General features: G+C 41.5%; 1 protein-coding gene across 11 annotated transcripts in view; it reads right to left on the minus strand.

The window, feature by feature from the left end:
* The window catches only part of prkag2a (protein kinase, AMP-activated, gamma 2 non-catalytic subunit a), a 115,880-nt gene that overhangs the window by 21,861 nt on the left and 71,509 nt on the right, over nucleotides 1-22,510 (minus strand). For 9 of the 11 annotated variants that reach the window (XM_064332560.1, XM_064332561.1, XM_064332559.1 and 6 more), the window contains 2 exons: nucleotides 13,026-13,234; nucleotides 4,089-4,140 (listed from right to left, as the gene is read on the minus strand). In XM_064332560.1, coding sequence (XP_064188630.1) covers nucleotides 4,089-4,140; nucleotides 13,026-13,234 — 261 coding nt within the window. Of the gene's footprint in view, nucleotides 1-4,088; nucleotides 4,141-4,496; nucleotides 4,713-13,025; nucleotides 13,235-22,510 lie in introns of those variants that run through there. The other 2 variants (XM_064332567.1, XM_064332568.1) reach the window with 2 other exon arrangements.

Consider the following 22,510-nt stretch of genomic DNA (forward strand, 5'->3'; position numbering starts at 1 on the left):
CTCTGCTGACCGCCCTGGTTGCTATAGTAATTCTTACAGTAGTATTCCACCAGCCAAAAAGCTCCTGGTGAGCGTCCCAGACAACAGAGAGCCCGTTTGTTTCCCGCAAGATGAGGACACGGTGGGGGCTGTCTTTTCTCAGGTCAACGACAATCCTCCCAACTCGTCGAGCACTTCCTACGGTCTTGTCTCCCAGGCGAGTTTAGCACAAGGTAGTTCTGCCGTCATCGTGCGGAGCGTTGCATCAGAGCGGTGACCTGCGTTTGCCGACTGCGCCTTCGCGAAATGCCGTGTCCACTCGTGTTGCTGACGCGAGATGCTTCTGACGCCTCTGCCGGCCCCTCTACGCTGTACTCTCCCCACAACCGTGCGTCAGCCGGCAAACCTACATATGGCTGCGGCTGTCCAGCACAAACCCCTTTTGTTGCTGTTATATAATGGCATTGCATTGGTCGGTCGCTAGGAAAAGACGTCACTTGGCTGAGGGCAGAAGGGTTTTCCTGGATAGCTTTCCTGACAGCTGTAGGTTGGCACAACGTTTTCAGTGCTAAGCTCTCCCTACTTAGCCGGTAGCGCCACACTGATCCCAAAGCCTGCCGATATACTGTCCCCCTCCATCTTTCTGTTGGGTTCCTCCAACATCGCTCATTTGCTGCACACTCTCAAAACCACGGGACATTGACTTCAAAGCGTCAGACTTATTTCAAAATGACAAATGTAAAGTCATAGGCCTGGAACCATCCATGTCTTTTTTTAACAGCACCATTCAAAAATGCAAATCCGGAAGTATTTTTAATAAGGAGGAGGTATATTAAAGTTTGAATTTCATCCTGCAGACCACACGCATTATATCTGATAAAGGCCCCTTACACTCACTACTGCTGTAAGGTCTGAACACAGCCACAGTAACAAACCACATCCCAAACACATAGCAAATCATAATGCGGGCTAGTCTTCGCCATGTTGAAATTCAAGAAATAGGCTTTTAACAACGTAAAGATCCATTAATCTGACCCGCACATCATGAAAAGCATAGACTTTTTGAAGTTTGGGATTACGTTGAGATTAACTAGGGATAATTAATATGCTTGGTAATCTAGCAAAACAAATTAAAGCGTTGCTATTATTGTTAAACAACCCTCATAGGTCATGCCCTTCCTACACATGCATGTGTGTCGCCAAAGTAGAGCAGAATGTGCCATCAGTGGAAATATCTTCATGCTACAACTGGTCACAACGAAAAGTGAAACTTAATATTAGATAGTGAATTTTGTCAAAGCAGGCTTTTGAACATTTTTTTTATTTTTTGAATTGCACAAAGAAGGCCAGAGCTTTGTGCTAGCAACACCACTGAGACAGGGATGTGAAATATTGAAGTGTTAACTTACCCAACAAACTATGACAAACGATTCACTGAAGAGGCCTAGTCTTTTGGTTCCACATACAACAAAGCCATGATTATTTACATTAAGCAATTTCAGGATGTGTCAGAAGCCATAATTAAAAGCCTCTATTGTGCTACTGTGTCAGCAGACACTAAAAAGGTCATGCCGTTTCAGACTACACTTCCTGAGATCAATGCCTGCAGCAGGGACTCTATGAAGCTATAGAAACAATAACACCACCACCAGGCCATCTTAACGCCAGCACTAGAGGCACCTAAACTATAAGCTAAATGCTCACCTGGTCACACAGGTCAGTACAGGTTAACAGTGAAAGTCAGATAAAGCACACTGCAAAAATCTTCCACATGTAGGGTCAGTTATTCAGTCAAGGGCATGAAAGCACAGCAGGTCCCCGTAACATCGATTATATTGGACTGTAAATTGTGTGCATCAGACACACAACATAGCCTATTTTCAAGATCAATTATACAAAATTATAAATGCCTAAACTTAATCTTTGGTTTCCAATATTGGACCTAGGGAGACAGGATCTAATCAGTTGTCAAACAAACTTTTCTGCATTTTTTTTTTACACTCTCAAAAGCAAAAAAAAAATTGCAGTTGCAATATGCAATCCATCAATCAAGACCATTGATTTGCTGTTACCCAATTTCCCGTGCTGAGAGGGCTAGTTATATCAAATTAATTCTAATGGAATGATTGACTCTCTTCTGCTGAAAGACATGTTTGTTTGTAAAGCCCATATCTTGGGCTGCAAAAAATGAAACTGTCTCTTCAACCATACAAACATCTCCAGCTCATCAGGTTTATAAACATTCCATGTAAATTTTGGTCTGTTGTCCCGTTCAAACCCAGACCAGGGAGACAGTGGTGACAGTGGAATAGTGGGCCAGAGTGACACCAGACAGGCAGTTAACCTCAAAAACACTGAAGAAGGAATGCCAGGCAGTATACCGGAAGCAAGCAGAGAACTCCCTAAAAGGCAATTACCAATCCAAACACAGACAGATCCCAAGACTATGGAAAAACACTATATGCTCACTGCACCACAGGAAACACTAAAATGGATACCATTCAATCCAGAACCGCATCAGCAGATCTACAACGTAGATCAATTTATGGCACAGATGCGAAACAAGTCAAATATGTTAAAATATTTGTGTTTATTGATTTATTTTTCTTTAAAATTCTTCTTTTAAATATTCCAGAACACAGGAGATTAATTTAAGTATAGGGTACTTTATGTACAAATTTTCAGAAAATATAAAACATTTGATTCTGCTAGTTTTTGCTCATGCTCAGCACTCACGATTCACGGTTTGGAGGAGAACACTGAGCCAAATATTGACCATCAGTTGATACTTTCCCAAGAGCCAGGCTGCAGCGCAAACCAAAACCATTCTTCGGAAACTGCTAATCTAGAAAATTAAAAGGTGGTCACTGAGACAAGAAACAGTAGCGAAGCCTGCCGCTAGGATACATGCAGCAATTTGCTGTGATGTCAGGTCACAGCCAGTTTCAAAGACAAAAAGCTAATGAAATCACAGAACAGACAGCTATATGACATTGTGTCAGCACGTTTAAAACGCTACTAAATAAATAAATTACATAAATAAACAACTTGTATTGTCGTTAAGATTTATGCTGTAGCCTAACTGCATTAAATCATACCAATGTCTTCGTTAATATAGTAATAAGGTCAGTTTAGTTCTCAAGCCTACGATGTATAACAAAGCAGCATGACTATAATGATAATTGGTAGACTATAGGCTACTGGCTGCAAATTGGGAGAGATTTCAGGCAGGACTCCGATCGTCAGAAGACGAAAAAACGACGACAGAAAACGCGTCATATCACGCCGTACCTGAAGCCAACAGGTTCACTCAGAGATGACGACAACTGAATCCCCTCGGATCCGAGGAATCCCTGCATCACACTCCTCATTTTCCAGCATTAGTCCACCCACGTAAATCGAGATAGGATCTATTCTCTAAATTCATAGGCTACGGGAGAGGAACGGCAGGATTGGTGCTGTATGAGGCACTACAGCTAGCTACTATAATAAAGCTTAAACGCAGGGAAACGATAGCGCTGCGTTTGAAATGGATTCACAAGATCCAGACGTTAGGCTGTTTCTACCTTTAAAATAACTACAGGTCAATTCAAACGGATTTTTTTTTTTCTATAGAATGTGTTTAGACCCTCAGTTTTACTGCCAACAAAATTGTTAATATAGGCTATTCAATTATAACGCTGTGCAAATTGTGTGTAGCCCATTTAATAGTTACGCCGACATGCGTTTATGACAATTGTATTAACTACAACTGCAATATTCATGACGAATATTATTGGGCTATCGTCAGAAAACCTTTGATTTGCGTCGTCAAGTCTTACCTCCGGTACAACTATCGATACTTGCATTACAGTATTAGTCTAGCCTACATTTTTACAGTAGGTGGAGAATTGACTGAGTCCGGCTAGCCCCGACATTTAATAAATGCTAGTAAAAAAAAATCTATGAACCAAGTGATTAATCCATTTGCCAAACCAGAAGATGTAACGTTACACCACTTAATTTATACTTACACTTATTTAAGCATCGATCATGTTTGCAAGTCGTTTAATTCTGTTGACATAACGGTGTGTTCGATGACAATAACATCTCAATGAGCAAAGGCTTACCTTCGTCGTCTAGTTCAAGCTTCTCCAGCATACCTTCAGCTAAACCGTGGACCTGTGGGCGAGAAGCAGGCGGACAAAGTCAACAGCCGGCTTGCAATCTCCAATTCCCCGCTCTCTCTCTCTCTCCCTCCACAGACAACCGGTAAAAAATAGAAATTATATCTGCTGCTGATTGAAGTTGGCAGCCCCGGAGGCCGCTTGACAAAGTTAAGCAAAGGGTGATGAAGACGGCGACTCTGTAACCGAGTATATCTGTTCCGCTGTCAATAGAGTTGCAACAATTCAGACACTCATGCTCTATATGGCGTGGAAACTTGTATTGGGTATGGACGACTTGACAGCCTGCAGCCCAGAAATTCCCCTTCAGTGCAGTAGCAGAGCCAAAGAGACCGGCGTGCAGACTTTTTTCCGAAATAAAGTCAGCTCAGATCACATTCATTTAAACATTCTTTCGTCAGTGATTTCAACGAGAGTAAAACGTTCCCATGGACGCGCTGCTTTAATTCCTCACGTAAAACATTAATAGACGGCATAACCCCCCGCTCAAGGTGGCAGTGGAACATTCCAGTTTGCTGCAGTCGTAATGAACAATGCTCTCATTTGAGCTCAACCACCCAATCCAGCACCAGAGGGCGATGCCAACCCCAGCGCGAGTGGAAAAGCCCAAACACTTTCAATAAATTAAATATAACGGTGCAAGGGGCAGCGGTTTATTACCAGCGTAATGGTTACATTTTGCCATATCGAGAATATGTGCCTCCTCATAGACAAAGCAAAATGCATAGTACTGCGATTTGTTAAGTTTTTGTTCTTTAGGCGCTAAGTGCAGTTTCCCCCTGCACTTTAGCACAATCGGGAAGTTCTTTACCATATTAGGAAATCCCCTGTACCAACCCGTTGCCTAGCAGCACAAAGCCAAGGGTTTCCTGAATCTGCGGTCATGGTTGAAGAACATTCAGACCCCCACGGTAGGTCTCCACCTTTTCCACCTTTGTGCACGTGCACACTAATGTGCAAATGTGTGCATCAAGATTCCATATGCTTTCCTCTAACCTATATGTGTTTCATCACTAGAATTTTGCAAACATGCCCTCAGTTCTTTCACTGAATCACTCTATGGACTTACTTTATTCAGTCAACTGTAAAAAGTGTGTTTCAGTAGCTCAGACATTCTGGTGCAGATGCACTTCGGGACATTCGTTTCAAAATTTCATTTGGAACAGGCAGATCCAATTAACCTCAAATTGACCCTTGTTTAACCCCAGAGTGGTGTGGTGCAGTGGGGAAAAGAAGGTCAAGTGGCAATTCTACTGTCATAATCTGTGAACAAATAGCTGAAATCGCACACTGGTGAAGTGCCATAATTTTCATGAGCTAAGGTGATGATTGACAGTGTGTAAAACATTACGTGTTGACAGCTTAGCTAAAAATACTCAGACGGCAGCGATGTCTGGAGTCTGCTCATAGTCTCGTTACAGTACAAAACAACAATTTCAGGGGTGTTGTTTAAACTATAACTCGGCTAATGTACCACCACACGTACGCATGACTGCACCAATTTCTCTGAGAATTAGGAGCTCCACCGAACTGTTTATTCACGGCCGGGCAAGCACCACCTGCCGGATTTAGTCACAGTTTGGTGAGCTTCAATATTTCCCATGAAGGAACCTCTGGTTTTGGAAAAATTCAGCACTGAAAAATTCCACCATGATGAGTCAAGAGGGGTGGCGTAAACATCAGTTTAGAAACCACCCAACAATGCAAGGGACCGTGTATACATAAACTGCTTTCTATTCTGATTTTTTATTTTTATTCAGAATTGTTAGGCTACTTGTGGTGTTGCATTTCCTTCCCATTATCAGACATTCCTTAAGCTTTTCCTGTAAGTGTCTGGTAGTCCGGGGGGTTTCCTTGGTTGAGCTCAGAAGTCACTTTAATGCAACTTCAAATTTTAATGTAACAAAGAAATGCTGAGATTTTTCAGCCTGATGTTATATTGATTTTCTTGTAATCCAGCCATTTAATTATAACTGAGGGCCTTGCAATTTATTCAGAATTAATGGAAAGTACATGACCAGTTTTTGCATATACTTTTTTATATACGTTTTTTTTTCTTAAATGGTCAAATGCTTTATGTTGCCTCCATTTTCCTAGTGATTTTCATCCTAACATAGCATTCAGGAACTTGCATCACCTTTGTGTAGATTAAATTACAATTACCATTACTCAAATTATTCAGCTCTGGGGCTTCCCTGAACCACAGTGAGAGCCATTATCTCCGAATGGAATACGCTTGGAGCAGTGGTAAATATTCCCAGGAGTGGCCGGCCTGCCAAAATTCATCCAAGGGTTCAGCGACAACTCAACCAGGAAGTCACAAAAAATCCTAGAAGAACATCCAAAGAACTGCAGGCCTCTCTAGCCTCAGCAAAGGCCAGTGTCCATGACTCCACAATAAGAAAGAGACTGAGCAAAAATGAGATTCATGGGGGAGTAGCAAGGTGATCCCAAACCCTTTTAGGGTTAATGTTCTATGGACAGAAGAGTCAAAAATGGAACCTTTTGGATGACATGGGTCCCATCACGTCTGGCATAAAGCAAATACAGCATTTCACAGTAACAAAAGCATACCGACAGTCGAACATGGTGGTGCTAGTGTGATGGTATGGGGGTGATTTGCTGCCTCGGGACCAGGATAACTTGCCATTATTGAAGGAACAATGAATTCTGCTCTGTACCATAAAATGCTTATGGAGTATGTCTGGTCATTTGTCCATGTGCTGAAGCTGAAGTGTAATTGGGTTATGCAGCAAAACAATGATCCAAAATACATCTGAATGGCCAAAAAGAAACAAAATTAAAATTTTGGAGTGACCTAGTCAAAGTTCTGACTTGAACCTGATAGAGGTGCTGTGGCAGGACCTAAGATGAGCAGTTCATGCTTGAAAACTTACCAATTTGTATTAATTAAAGCAGTTCTGCAAAGAAGAGTGGGCTAAAATTCCTCTGCTGCGATGTGAAAGAATGATATCAATTACAGGAAGCATTTGGTCACAATTATTTCTGCTAAAGGTGCAACCAGATGTGAAGTTTAAGTTTAAATTACATTTTCACATAGGTGGTATAGGTGTTTGATAACTTTTTATCATTAAATAAATTAAATAATAATTTTAAAATGTTTTGTGTTTACTCGGGTTCCCATTGTCTTATATTACATTTTGTCTAAAGATCTAAAAACATTCCGTGTGACAAATATGCAATAATGGAGGAAATCAGGAAGGGGGCAAGTACTTTTCCATGGCACTGTACCTTACAGGAAACAAAATGGTAGCTATTTCAAATTATATCAAAACAAAGGGGAATCAAGGGCTTTGGTACAGTATTTAATTTTTCAGTTGTGATTGAACCTTATTCATCACTGTGAAGAATCAGCCTCAATGGGAGTATTTAAAGATGGCAATTTCAGACAGGCTGCTAAAAGCAAAAAGGCATGAAACAACCAGGTGTGTAAAAGACTGTCTCTCTAATCAGGATTAAAAGTAGTTCTGTATATAACACATGAGTGCTGCTTCATACTTTCTTTGCAGCAAAGATGAATGGTATTTATGTAGCATCTTGTAAGATCACCTCAATGTTTGGCCCCTTCCTAGGTGATGCGTCTAGGAATTTTGTAAGACACCAGGAATCTCTGATATTTCACCCAAAGCTCTATGATGACCACGGGGACTCAGGGAGGCAGTTTGGAATCTCTCTGAAAGACTGCACCTTCTAGTGCACTGTGTCCTATCACCTTCCTGGATTATTGGCTGTACTTTATGGTTTAGAGGGAACACTGCTACCTACTAGAAGGAGTTATTGAAATAATATATTATTATAATTAAACTAGTTTTTCCCCCATTACATTTTCTGTTTTTCTCACTTCAGTATGCCCAATCATAGTTGCTTCTTTTCACCATGTAGTCAAACAGTTGAGCTGTGCAGTCATTGTGGCAGAGGAGTGTGTGTCATGTGCAACTTGCGCAGACAAAACTGCAAGTGCTCAACTGGTCAGGAGGAGGCAGTACTGGAAGTCAATGCTGTTTTTGATTAGGATAAAATTTGTTTCCATTTTCTTATAAACCATGTACACTTTATGCCAGATTATTTTGGTAGTTTCTGTTTTAAGTGGTTAAGGGGTTAGTTAGACAGGGCGAAGGGGTTAGTTTTTTTGGATATTTAACAAAAGCCTTCATGACCATGACCCTTGACCTGTGACCTGAGAACAAGGAAGAATGGGACAACAGCCCAAAATATGCACCAATAGGGCATAAAAGGCATGGGAATTGGAAGCTGTAGCATTGATCTTTCTCCTTACATCAGTACATGTGGCAGGCTGGGATCAGACCTTGCATGCCTTTCCCACAGTGAGAGATGTATCATTAAAGTTCATGTTGTGAGTGCACAAAATGCATAATCACCCATAATTCTAATGTTTATGCGAGTACACAAAATGCATAATTGTCCATAATTCTAATGTTTATTTGAACCTCGCACATTTCCATAAACATCTGAGACAATCCCACACTTCTTGGGAGGTGAAGAAGCTTCCTACATTAAAACCTCACTTAACGTTAGCTGATTTAAGCCTGGAACTCACTCAGTGACTCCATTATCCAAATCCTTACCACCAAGGCTTGTGGCTGGGGGAAGATTTTCCACAGAAAATGTGTGAAGATTATGCAACAGAGGACATATTGTTCAAAGTTTTGCGTCTCCCCCCATTTAGAGCAATAAATCTTTATCTTAAGGGAATGTTTCTTGGTTACCATTTCTACGTGGTACATAAGAATAAAAACAGCAGAGAACAGCTAGGATAGTAAGGTAGCAGAAAAAATAGTCTACTACGGAGTTATAAAACGTTGGGTACATGAGTTCACACTACATGACAGCACATTGTGGAATAAGGGATGAATTGCTTCTGTATTCATTCATTTTAATGCATTACAGGTATAAAAAAAACCCAGCAGAGTTTAGGTGTCCTTGCATCCAGCAGTGGGGCCCCAGCTTTTCTATGGTAATTGAATCAAACCAACACAATTTGCGGAATTGACTTTCACAGAACTGACATAGTGGAATCAGACTTTCCGCAACCGGATCAAGTCATCTATATGGTTATGGAATCTGTTGCATGGCAACCAGCACAGACACATTGCTCAATCGTTATGTCTAATGAAATCATTTGGGGCGGGGACACATCTGATTTTAAGCTCAAATGTAGCTGTGATGTGCGCTGTCCAGCCAGCCTGTGCCTGATGCAGGTAGCCCTCCTCCTCCTCAACTCTGTGAGTACTAAAGAAAACTGCATGTTCTCAAAGTCTGCAGGATCACTCCTTCACATCACCTGCCACACCAGACACAAACTCAACTCAGTGTTCATCTACTCCAGCTCAAAATGTAAATCTCTCTGATATGAGCAGGAACATAACATTTGGTCACATTATTGCAGGAAATCTGTATCTGTGTTGGTGTGTGTGTGTGTGTGTGTGTGTGTGTGTGTGTAAGTGTGTGCATATGTATTGGGGAACAGCTGTCAGCTACCAGCCACTTCCACCAATGTTGTATAGTGGGCAATCCTCCAGGTATGAAATGAACACGACTGGTTAAGTGGCATCATTGGCTCCACTTAAAACACATGAATTTCCTTGACATTATGAGTGCAGGCAACTGTCAACCAAGTCTGATGCCCACACGACCTCATGGGTAAGTCTTCAGGGATCACATAAACTCAAAGACAGAGAGTGTGTCTGGATATGTGACGGGCAGGCTCAACAATCCAAGATAGAGGCAGACCTAGCACCGTCAACCTCCTGAGGGCTGCCTTGAGTTTCAAATCCTGCCACCAGGCTCTTGTGCTTATTGTGGTCTGTGCACTGTATGTGTGTGGTATATCTGTAAGTGTGTGTGTGTATATGTGTGTTTATGTGTGAGAGAGTGCATTTATTTGGGTGTGTGTATGTTCCTGAGTGAATGAGTGAGTGAGTGAAGGAGAGAGAAAGAAAGAAAACATTTTTGTGTGTTAGTTTTTAAACCAAAGATTAAGGTCTTCTCTTGTTCAACTTTGTTCAAGTCAGGAATGGGGAAGAGGAAAGCTGGTGGGGGGCGGGGGGTGTGGAGGGTGTCCTGGTTCAGTTCTCAGGGGATACAGTGACCCTTGTCCCACATCTGCCTAATTTCTTGCTGAACCCCGTGGTTTTCATTGGATGGGAAACCACAACACAGATACACAGATGGCAATGAGCATATTGATTCTGGCCCTCTGCTAAAGGTCCGTTTCCAAAAGTTTCTGAGTTGAGCTTGATTATGTAAGATCAACCTGCTTAATATCTTCAGCTGCAGAAGGATACTGCTTTTCAAAACAAACACTTTTTGAAACCATTTCGCAATTTGGAAGGCTCAGTTGTGATGGTAGGCCTATCCCATCGCACAATGTTTTCTATAATTTTGGGAGATTTTCGGCTTTGCCATTTCTTCTGTACAGAGGGGCAGTGCAAAATACAACAATTTTCAGAGATCAGTGACTGAGATCAGCAGATATCTGAGATTGGTGTCTGAGACCAGCAGATATCTGACATCTGTGAAATCTGAGATCAGTGACAGATCAGCTGAAATACCTGAGATCATTAACTCTACAGACATGAGATCAGTGACTGAGTTCAACAGAAATGGGATGATCATTAAATCACAGATCACCCACTGAATACTCAGGCAGTAGAATGGTGGCTTTATTAATCCTTCCTCGCTCCCCTAATCTGGAAAGAGCCAATGGTTGCCCGGTTACCCTCATGCTTTTGGAAGTTAACAGGTGCCACTGGCTGAAAATAAGGTTCCTCTCCCTAGCAGCTGCCTCTACTGGAAGGAGTTAGATGTTTTACTGCCACGCATGATGCAGGCTTGTTCAGTAGCCAGTGTTTGTAGGACACTGCAAGATACGCCAAAGTAAGATTTAATATGCACCTCCCCTCCCCCCATCTCTGTAGCTCAATAATATCCCATCAGCCCTTGCAGGAGTTTTATAAACCCAATAGCGCTTACAGAACAAGTCCATCTGTAGTCTGCAGCCCATGACTGGGGCAGCATGCAGCACCACTGCAGGGAATTCACTAGGGGGAGAAAACCTTTCCTCCTTTATTAATATTCCTCTGGTACTGAACAACGCCAGTTCAAATACTGAACGGCTCTTTGATGGACGTCAAGCTTACAATGTAACCTTTAATTAATAAAAAAAAGTGGAATTCAACTTGAGACACAGAGCAGGCAGAAATTGGTCTCAGCTGCTTTTAAAAAAGTCTTCCCACATCATTTCAGCAGAGCATTGGGACCCAGACGTACAAAGCGTGGCCTTGAAGTGTAATTACCGCACACACGCATTGAGGACAGGTCTGATAACTGATTTGTGCTGGCCTCCAGAGCTACTGCTAATCCTGCCCATACTATACTTACAATAGACACTGAGCTGGAAGTCCTGTTTGATTATTGTAACTGAAGGCAGGAGTTGGCGTCAAGTGATTTTGCCTTTTGTTCAGTGTTGAGGAAGATAACTGATGTTGAAGGGGAGATAACCAATTTTGAGAGGGAGAAAACCGATGTTGAAAGAGAGACAAGTGATGTTGAGGGGGAGATGACTGATAGTGAGGGGGAGATAAATGATATTTAGGGGGAGATAACCAATGTTGAGGGGGAGATAATCAATGTTGAGAGGGAGGTAAAAAATGTTTAGGGGGAGATAATGTTGAGAGGGAGGTAAATAATGTTTAGGGGGAGATAACCAATGTTGAGAGGGAGGTAAATAATGTTTAGGGGGAGATAATCAATGTTCAGAGGGAGGTAAATAATGTTTAGGGGGAGATAACCAATGTTGAGGGGGAGATAACCAATGTTAAGAGGGAGGTAAATAATGTTTAGGGGGAGATAATCAATGTTGAAGGGGAGATAATTGACATTGAGGGGGAGATAAATGATAGTGAAGGGGAGACAAGTGATGTTGAGGGGGAGGTAAACAATGTTGTTAGGGGAGATAAAAAATGTTGAGGGGGAGGTAAATGATGTTGAGGGGGAGGTAAATTATGTGGAAAGTGAGATAACAGATGTTGAGAGGAAGGTAAATGATGCTGAAGTGGAGATAATTGACACTGAGGGGGACAGTGGGGGGGGAGACAACTTATGTTGGGGGGGGGGCAACCGATGTTGAGGGGGAGATAACTAATGGTGAGGGAGAGATAATTGATGTTTGGGGGGAGATAACCAATGTTGAGGGGGAGATAATCAATATTAAAGGGGAGATAATTGACATTGAGGGGAGATAACTAATGGTGAGGGAAAGATAAGTGATGTTTGGGGGGAGATAACCAATGTTAAGGGGGAGATAACTGATGGTGAAGGGGAACTAGCTGATGCTGACAGGGAGATAACTAATTCTGAGGGAGAGGTAATCAATGTTGAGAGGGAGATAAGCAATGATGAGGGGGAAATGGCTAACGTTGAGGGGGACAATAATGACTAAGAAGTGTGCAGCGATCCTGTTTCAGACTGGAGATAACATGCTCAAGTTGTTGTTTCACCTTGTCGCAGCTCTGAAGCCCAGAGGACTTTTCAAATCCCGGCAGCTGTACATGTAAAATGTAAGAATGTAAATGCAGAGACAGCTCTAATTTTAAACAGAGGACGCAGATGGTCCCGTCTCCTCCGTGACTACAGTCTGTGCTGAGTCATCACAGATGAGACGCCACCCAGACCAGCATGATGCACAGTTTCACATAGATGCCTTCCTTGGCTATTGGTAAATCTCCCCAAAGCTGAGGCCAATGAGGGTGGGGTGCTTATGGGAGGCGAGGCAGCGCCATGGGCGGGGCAGGGTGGGGTAGTAATGGGAGCGGAGGAGGGGTAAGGTTTGGTACTCACAGGGGGCGAAGCGGTGACGGGGGTGGAGTAGGCCACCGGCGGCTTGGCGGAGGGCAGGGTGAAGCGCTGGCCGGTGTCCGGCGGCGAGGAGAAGGAGCGCATGCGGGCCTCCAGGCGTTCCGGCTCATTCCTGTATGCCTCCAGGGGGAAGGGAGGCTGCTTGCTCGCTTGCGTGGGGGTGGAAGCCGGCGAGCAGATCCCAGAGGACGCTGCAAAGCAGGGGATAAAGACAGAAGAGGAAGAGGGAGTCAGAATCAATGAGGTCTGCAGCACTCCCATACCTACCCCCCTCCCCCCACGTTCGAGCCAGGATTCAAAGTCGCACGAATCTCTGGAAAACCCCAAAAGTCCTTCCGCAGGAGAGGTCTTCATTCACAGCCTGGTGATTTGTGACACCGACAGGAAATGTCCACCTCCGCCAAGCGAGTTCAGTAAATCTCGCCGACCTCCATGTAAAAACAAACAAAGCCTGCAGATGCCTTCCAGTGTGCAAATATAATTCATTTTATCAAACAACAAAACCTAGTGTACAGTCTTTCCTCCTAGCAGTGCCAGTCCTGCAGTAGACTTTCTCCACATATCTCCACCTGAGCATTCAACAGTGAAAGCTTTCATGGGAAAGGCCAAGCTGGGCCACGGGCACGGCATACAAAACCCCAGGTGATTTAGTGCTGCGTAAGCTTGCCAGTCTGAAACTGCAGCCAATCTCCGCAGGGGTGTCACCCTCAAAACCTGCTATCAGATTTTATTATTCATCTGAGGAAAAAAACAGTCCTCTCCTTGAATCTCATGGTCAAATTTTCCAACGTGTGGGAGAGTGAAAACCAGTGCAGTATTGAGCGTGAAGAACATTTACCATGGTAGAAAGAAACAGTCAGAAAAAATACGATAAGTCCTTACAGAAACTGAGAGCTAGAGCAGATATATTATTCATCCACATGGTTTATTGAACCTTTTTGCACAATGAGTCAAGCCTACAAACGAACCACAAAGCTGAGAAGCCAGCTCTGCTGAAGCTGGCTTTCAGAAAATAGGACATAGCGCTACACTCTCTCCTTTGGTAGTGAATGATAATATATTCACAGCAGGATTTCAGTACCTTTCAAAGCACTGAATTTCAGAGCACTAGACTGCGTTTCACAGTCGACTGCTTCATTAGGTGGGGATATTTAAGGCTTTAAAGGGCTCACCTTATAGGCAAGCTCAGATGAACCAGCTAAATTACAGGGCACCAGCTGCCAGATACAGTAAGCTGCTGGTATTTTGAAACATTATGGAGAACAGCTTAATGTGATTATTATAAATAATATTATTATTATTTATAAAGTTTGTACCTCAGCTCCTTCTCACACTCCATGATTCACCAGATGTAACCAGGTCATGTTTTAGTTTTAAGACCTGACATTGACCCTTGTTTTCAAAATCCCTGCCTTTCTCAGAATAAATATATTCATACGGCTGAATTTATCTGAGCAGAACCTGGAAGAGAACACTATCTAACAAGAACAAATCTAGAGAGGAGACCTATTGAGTTTCCACGGATTATTTTGCTCAGGGAAACTGAAATGCAGTTTATCTCCAGATCTCTCCCTGCAGAAAGCAGGCAGAATTTCAGAAATAAACATGCACAAGCACGCACACATGCGCGCACACACACACACCTACACACAGTGTGAGCTTCATTCTGCTGGACTGATTAGCATTTTTCTGAGCTCTAGAATGATGACATACAAGGCCATGTGCCAAGATGCTGTAACCATGGTCACTGATTTGGGGAATACCTTGTGTTAACCCCGTGATCAGCCAGGTGAGAAGGGAGAGAGCTACGTGGGGAGGTGGAAAGTGGAAGGTAGGAGAATTCTCCATAAGATAATTTTTTCATATAAAAAACAAGAATAGCCTGTAGTTAGTCCAGACTTTAAAATTGATTTGTTAAAACATGTAAGCTGAGGCCATCTTTGTTGTCAGGGAAACCACAACAAACCATTCAGCTATTCCTTTGAGCTTTCACAAGACACCAGCACAGAACAGGATCGTCAATCCCTGGCTGACTCCCAGCTTGCAGCCTGACATAGTGGTTGTTAGGAAATGGAAGTTGCCAGATGGTTGTAGATTCGAGCCGTAATGATTGAACACTGCTTTTTATATGCCTGAGTGTAGATTAATATCCAGCTGTAACAAATAACATGTAAAAGAGATGTCTAGGAAGCTTATGACATAACATAGTTCAATCATTACATTATTACATTACAGGCATTTAGCAGACGCTCATATCCAGAGCGACGTACAACAAGTGCATCAGGTGCAGAGGTGCAGAAAAAACACAGTAAAGATCGTAGTGCCAGAAGTGACCACATAGATCAGGACTCCAACCCTGTAGGGTAACCTGTTCAGAAAACAAAGAAACAATCCTGCCAAGTAAAAACTAGCGCTGAAATCACATTTGCCTAATCAGAATCAGACAAAAACAATCCTGCCAAATAAAAACTAACGTGATCGCATTAGCCTAACTAGGTACATTGAGCTAAACTAGAGGCTAGGGAGGGGTGGAGAGAGGTGCAGCCTGAAGAGATGACAATCAATGACATAAAACTAAGTGCAATTGCATTTAGATTAGTCATATTTTACTTATTGCATTTCAGAGATTGCTTGCCTCCTGATAACAATATTATTCATTCGCTCAGGTTATCACATTACTCACTTATTCATTATGTTCACTGTACTTCATATTTATATGGTAAACATTTGATAAGTTAATACTATTATTGCCAGTGCTCAGTAAATTACAGTACACAGCTGTGCACATAATCAAAATCATTAGCAGGCCTAGTTCACGGCACAGGAGACAAGGGTGGTTGCCTAGGGGCGCCCTGGGGGGAGGGGAGGAGGTGCTAATAAAGGGGCAGAAAAGTGCCTGATCATCAGGTTGGAGAAATAAATTAATAAAGAACTATTTTGTTGATCTGGAAAGTACATACTTAGTTGGATGACGCAATCTGCCGTGTGGATGCTGTAAAAACTGTTCATTAGTTCATGGACATAAAATGGAGATGATGTCATGTGATGTCTTCCCACTGGGGAGAGTTTTTCTATTTTATTTTTTACTTCAATTGCTCACTTTTGGGGGTTCAATCCTAGTTTTGCCTAATGTTCCTTTCTATATCCTGTGTGAAGCATCTTTGTGACAGCGTCTTAGTAAAAAGCACTATACAAATAAAATGGAACTGTTAATGTTCCAAACTGCTCACACTCTTCCCAGTTCGTTGCCACACCGTTTGGTGTGGTCAGAAACAGTTTAGATTAAGAATTTCTTTCCGGCATATTCTCCAGATCTAGATCCCTGGCCTGAGGGTAGAAGACAACTAATGTCAGTTATCCCAATTCATTTCCCAATTGGGATCATGGATCTTCAAAGCATTGTGATGTGTGACTAACCTTTTCTCTGAGCGATTTCTATGAGCGGAGAGACTTTATACTTACTGGTCCAGTACAATAACCAAAAGATTCATTATCATCAGAGCTTCTAGCCCACGCTGTCAAATCATAACTGTAGAATATTAAGCATGTAAGCACACACACACACATGTACACACTCTCTTGCATGCGCACAAATACACATACACACACACACACACACACACATAAAGCAAACTCCATTGGCTGGTGCTCATGGAGAGCGCTCATCCTCTGTTATTATAGCGAAGAAATTTCCAGACTGCCCACTGCAATATGCAAAGCATGCCAACTGAATATCCAGACACTGAACCGAGAATAAACTCATTTAGTTACCATGCACACTGTGAATGTGTGCTGCAAAAACCAAAAGCAGCTTAGGAAATGCATTGCCTAGTTAAATAGCAGCCACGTTTATTACTTTTTCGTCTCTGAAGCATGGTTGCGATCACTGAACATTTCAGCCTCCTCAGTGAAAATGAAAGCAACCCATGTTAAGGATGGAAGTCATAGCTTCTGCAGATGCTGTCCGAAATGAGATTCTTTATGTTATGCCATTTTCATTTACATGGGCTTAACAGGTCCCCCTCTGTAGTCATATATATACAGTATACAACAGAAGTGAGTACACCCCTGTGCAATATCACTTGAATTTCAAATTATTCAAAATTGTATCACCTTACAGTAATTGCATTATTTCTAAGTTGAACAGTAGGGTATTTGCTCTTATGTAAAATTAAAAACTAACAGTTCAGATTTACTATATTAAAAATACAGGCCCCACAGTAGGAACACAATGCAACAAAAGTCAGTACACCTTTCATTACTGAGATTCAAATCTTTTATTTTTTTCAATACTTCGTATGTATACCTTTATTTTTGATGACAAACTCAATCCTCCTCAGCATAGAGGATACCAGTGTTGCACAAATTTCTGGAGAGATGTTCTGCCATTCTTCAGAGACAATATTTTTCAGCTGCACTTTGCTGGATGGGGTTGTGTTGCTCTACCTTTCTCTTTAAAATACCCCAAAGGTGTTCTATTGGATTCAAGTCAGGCGACATACTTGGCCAGGTCATAGTTTTCACTTTTTTCTTCTTTAGAAACTCTTTCGTGATTTTTGTGTGCTTTGGATCATTATCATGCTGGAATATTCCTCTTCTGCCAAGCTTCTGGAGACTGGGAGTCATCTTGTCAGCCAGTATTTTGGTATATCCACAGGCATTCATGGTACCATCTATAAATGTCATCTCCCCAACACCTTTTGCACTCATGCAGCCCCATATCATCACACTCCGTGCTTCACTATCGGGACTATGCATTCACTGTGGTAGTCCTGGCCAGGTTCACGCCAAACATGCTGGACCCCATCTGATCCAAACAAATTTATCTTGGTCTCATCTGATCAAAGAATGTGCTCCCAATATTTATCAGGCTTTTTTTCATGTTCTTTAGCAAAGTTTAATCTTGCAGTTTTGTGCCGAAGAGCAAGCAAGGGTTTTTTTCTTGGATGCCGTCCATAGAGGTTGACGTTATGCAATGTCCTTCGCACTGTCTGAGCTGTCACAGAAACTCCTCTTTCCATTGATAACCCCTGTGCCAAGTCTGAAGCACTTGCCCGTCTGTTTTTCAGAGCTAGATTGTGCAAGTAGCGCACTGTCTGTCGCGTCATTTTAGGAGGACAGCCACTGCGGCTCTGATTAGTGGTACTATGGCTCATTCTATACCTCCTGATTACTGCTGCAACTGTGTTTCGACTAATTTTTAGTTGGTCACAGATCTTCCTATATCCTTTTCCATCTTTGTGAAGTCTCTCAGATTTTTCAATTCTTTTCCATGTGGAGCCATGATGCAGACATGCAGATAGACACAGCCCATAGGTCAGAATTGAGAAAGTTCTGGTGTTCACAGGTCATTTTATAACCATGTTCATGCAATTAGGCTAATTGGAAATCATAGGTGTACTCAATTTTGTTTCAATGATCACAGGTTTTCTAACTTGTGTGATAGTGATCACAGGTGTATTCACTTTTGTTGCATTGAGTTTCTACTTTGAGGCCTGTATTTTCAATATAGTCTTTCTAAAGTATTTGTTTTTGGTTGTTCATAAGAGGAAATACTCTACTTGTCAACTTAGAAATAAAGCAATTATTGAGAGGTGATACAATTTTGAATCATTTGACATTTAAGTGATATTGCACAGTGGTGTACTCAATTCTGTTGTATACTGTATATACATATATATATATATACAAACAGTACTGTGCAAACGTCTTAGGCACCTGTAAAAAAAATGCTGTACAGCTAAGATGCTTTCAAAAATAATGAAATGAAAGGTTATAAATATCGAAAAAATAATATAAAGAGCAGTACATAGTTAAAAACTAAATAAAATCAATGTTTGGTGTGACCACCCTTCGCCTAAAACTACATAAATTCTCTTAGGTACACTGTCCGGCAGTTTTATAAGAAAATCGGCTGGTAGGTTGTTCCAAGCATTTTGAAGAACTTGCCACAGTTCTTCTGCAGATTTTGGCTGTTTCGCTTGCTTGCTTTATTTTGGAAAATTCATGTTTGGAAATCTCAAATTTGCTTTTTTCTACTGACACACTAATGCAGAAAACAAAAAATAAACATCTAAGACCAAATATATACTATATATTATATTTAAAAATCTAGGGTGCCTAAGACTTTTGCACAGTACTGATATATATATATATATATATATATATATGTAGGAGTATATAAAAATAAAAAAACAGCAAGGCTTTATTGACTGCAAAGAAAGACTAATTATGTATTAGTCTCTCTCTCTCTCTCTCTCTTCTATTATATATATATTATATATATATATATATATATATATATATATATATATATATACAGTATATATATTGTTTGAAAATTTGTCACTGGAATCCACAATTTTAGATTTGGAATCAAACTATTGGACGGCACTTCATTCTACACAGAGACAATGATCCCAAACATACTGCTAAAGCAGCAAAGGAGTTTTTTGAAGCCAAAAACTGGAAAATTCTTGACTGGCTAAGTTATTCACCCAATCTGAATCCAACTGAGTATGTGTTTCACATGCTGAAGAGAAAACTTACTGTAGGGCAACTATCTCCAAAATAAGCAGGAGTACTGGCCTGACCGAGCATGAGAAAAGATACTCAGCACCTGGTGATGTCCATGGGTCACAGATTTCAAGCAGTCATTACATGCAAAGGATATGCGACAAAGTAATAAACATGTCTACTTTCATTTACATAACATTAATGCATCCTAAATGTTATGGTGCCCAGAAATGGGGAGGGGTGCCATGTATAAAAAAAAGTGCTATAATTTCTACATAGTGAAACCGAAGTGGATAAAAATACCCTTAAATAAAAGCTGAGAATGTGAATATATATCACATTTAAACAGCTGGATATTTCACTGATGCAGTTCAGTTGAGTACTGCATTTGCTCAGAGGCACAACGGCCAGCCCTTATCTGGAAGTGGAGTATGAAGCCATCAGTTTACGAGCTTGGCACTTCAAATACCACGCCACACTGCCACCTCTTCTTTACAGAAAACAGCACTGTCGCACCAATTGCTTCCTCATATTGGACTCTTTTCCCACTAATGGCTTGACAACACAGATTGTGTAATATGTCATTTTTATCTCAGGGGAGTTCCATCAAAAGCAAAATTATATTTATGAATAGAAGTGCCTGCCACCTGCAGCAGGGCAATTACATTTTTTTCTTTCCAGCGACTTTGCCTCAAGAAGCCATCATATCTCACTGAGAGCAGCAGTGAATCAGGGGAAAATCTTGTCTCAGCTCCTGCCCTGAACCATCACCTCTTATCACACAGTCACACTGGTAATGTGAGAAAATGGTTTCTTATCCCCCCTCCTCTCTTCAACCAATCATTTTCTTGATTGATCCAATTTAGCAGTCTTCCTTTATCTCTCCCTTTTATTGGTGTTGGAAGCATTGGAAGATTGAAAATAGCTCTAGACATAGACCAGATCTGCTGCAGATCAATCTTGTACATAGTGCAGCACCTCAAGAATGGTTCCCCTCACAGAGATGACTTGGCCTTTGTCATTTTTTTCCCGTTAGAATTGAGGGAGGCAGCAAGCTGACCTGGAATCATAAAACAAACACAGAGCCCAAAGAGCCCACATTGGGTGCCAGAGGCGGTGGAAGGCTGATAAAGCCGCAACCGCATACGACTGAGAGATGACTGGAGACAGGACATGGCAGGTGGCTGTGCAACAGGGCAAACCCCTGCTCCTCCATGCCCACCGGCCCTGAACAGTCCCTGTCCATTCTCTTCCAGGACACCCACACCACCCCCCACCATTGTGGCTCCATCAGCTCCAGTTTCAATCTTTCCTCAAGGAGTAATCCAGCAGGTCATTCAAGGCTAGAAAAGACTGTATTTTATTTCAGAGTAGAAATCAGGGCCAAGTATTCAGTACACTAGATTCAATATCCCCCTTGATTGACATTTCTGGCTAAATCTAAAACATTTACATTTCGACAATGTCTTCTGGTGCAGTGATAATCAAACTCATTCCTGGGGAACCCTATGTATGCTGGTTTTTGTTACAGTCAATCTCTTGCTCAATAAGGTTGATGAAAACATGCGTTTGATTTCTTTCATAACTTGTCCATAAACTTTCTTAAAACAATGCATGTTTGGCATTTTATCATTTTCTTTGTATTTGAATTCTTCATTATCTAACAAATGGTTAGCAAATGGTTATCTTCAGAGGACAGGTGTCCGCACTGCCACCAATTAGGAGTTTATTGATTCACCTCAATCTTTAATTTCATCAGTAAAATTATTTACTTTTTTTATGAAATAATTTGCAATATTGCACAATAAACACAATGTGAATATGGGACAATTACTGGCATGCATAGCTATTTCTGACATAATGTGGTTTAAGAAGGTAAATAATCCCTAAAAACACAAAAATCTTAAAATTAAGAAAAAGGAACTGCTTGATAAAATACTGGGATTGCAACTGAGGTTGGAATGAATACCAGCATACACAGGGTCCTCATGACCGGGTTTGAGAATCACTGCACCAGAAGAAATTTTAGATTTAGCAGGAAAATATTAATCAAGGGTGCTTAATACATAAAAAATGTAATGTTTTTATATAAGGTCATATTTGTAATTATATACTTACTATAATGTTCATGCATCTTCTTATACAGCTAGGACAATGTGGCTTTGTGGTTTGAAAACTTATCTTGTAAACCCCCTTATCAGGTAACCCCAAGACTACATCTTTAAAAAACCCCAGGTGGAGCCCTGCTGAAGTTCCTCTGAGTGGGGCACATTGTTTAACTTGGACTGATTATGCAACTGTGTAAGTGGATAACGAATATAAGCTATAGACATTTCCCTGGACAAAGACACCCGTTAAGCAAATAATATATATAGTTATCAAACTGAACCTTGGTATATCCTCACCCCACAAACCTAATGCTTGAATGCATGTAAGAATGTAAAAGTGCATGTTTGCACTTGCACTTTACAGTTGTGAAGCAGTTGCCCACTCACTTAATGGCAATATAATTTCAAAGGTGACACTCCCTACTTGATACATGGTGTGACCGCAATAAGCCAATCAGCAGTAGGGGGATGAGGAATGTTTCCCTCCATGTGTGCATAGTGTGATTTTGGCAATACATTTTCCTATGAAAACCACCTGCTGGAAAAAGGCTGGCAGCTGGCTTGAGGTTTCTCTACACACCAAACACTTGGCTGGACTTGTGTGTCCCCCAGGTCACACTTGGGCCAGTTAATGCACAAGGTCCTGTCACCTGACTGTTTCTGACTACACATCCCACCACCCCCTCTGCCATGTTTTGCAAAGCCAAGCATCCTAGGGCTGCAACAGCGTGCACGCACACGCACACACACACACACACACACACACACACTCTCTCTCTCTCTCAGCCTACAGCCCATGCCAGACTATACATTGTTTGGCTAAGACAAAGGGCTGAAAAAGCT

This window comes from Anguilla rostrata, chromosome 4, assembly GCF_018555375.3.
Source record: "Anguilla rostrata isolate EN2019 chromosome 4, ASM1855537v3, whole genome shotgun sequence".
NCBI lineage: Eukaryota > Metazoa > Chordata > Actinopteri > Anguilliformes > Anguillidae > Anguilla > Anguilla rostrata.